Here is a 793-nt window from a genome sequence, read left to right as displayed (position 1 = left end):
TATAAATATATTTGTCATTAATTATCAAATCAATTATGTATATAAAATATATATTAAAATGGTACATGCAGCTACTCAACAATTGCATGGGCTGCTTCAGCACACAAAGGAGTTCAAGAAGGAGTTGAGTACGGTTACAAAGCCACCACAACAGCAGGAACAGTCTTCAACTTCTTTAACGCTTTAGGTGACGTGGCTTTCGCCTATGCCGGACACAACGTGGTGCTTGAGATCCAAGCAACTATCCCTTCGTCGCCGGAAAAGCCATCGAAGGGCCCTATGTGGCGGGGAGTGGTGGTAGCCTATATAGTTGTTGCTTTGTGCTACTTTCCTGTTGCTCTTATTGGTTATTGGATGTTCGGAAATAACGTTGAAGATAACATCCTTATTTCTCTCGAAAAACCTACTTGGCTCATTGTAGCTGCTAACTTGTTTGTTGTCATCCATGTCATTGGAAGTTACCAGCTGTATGCAATGCCAGTATTTGACATGATTGAAACCGTACTGGTTAAACAAATGAATTTCAAGCCAAGTAGAATGCTGCGATTTATTGTTCGCAATGTTTATGTTGGTAAGTGGAATTAATTACCTCTTCTCATTTAATTTGATTATTGTCCTCTTCTAGTTATGCTTAAATAATAATGAGTCCATTTCATTCAGCATTTACAATGTTTGTGGGCATTACATTCCCATTCTTCGGTGCGCTCCTTGGATTTTTTGGAGGATTTGCATTCGCTCCAACCACATACTTTGTAAGCCTCACACCTTTTATTATTATTATTAAAGTCGTTTG

The 793-nt window shown here is 38.6% G+C and overlaps 1 protein-coding gene across 1 annotated transcript in view; it reads left to right on the top strand.

Annotated features, from left to right (window-relative positions):
- The window catches only part of LOC107605048 (lysine histidine transporter 1), a 5099-nt gene that overhangs the window by 3397 nt on the left and 909 nt on the right, over window positions 1-793 (top strand). Inside the window, exons 5-6 of the mRNA XM_016306788.2 lie at window positions 72-571; window positions 661-752. Coding sequence (XP_016162274.1) covers window positions 72-571; window positions 661-752 — 592 coding nt within the window. The remainder of the gene's footprint in view (window positions 1-71; window positions 572-660; window positions 753-793) is intronic.

This window comes from Arachis ipaensis, chromosome B06, assembly GCF_000816755.2.
Source record: "Arachis ipaensis cultivar K30076 chromosome B06, Araip1.1, whole genome shotgun sequence".
NCBI classification, from domain to species: Eukaryota; Viridiplantae; Streptophyta; class Magnoliopsida; order Fabales; family Fabaceae; genus Arachis; species Arachis ipaensis.
Note: the sequence above shows the minus strand (reverse complement) of the source record. Positions and strands in the feature narration are given on the sequence as shown.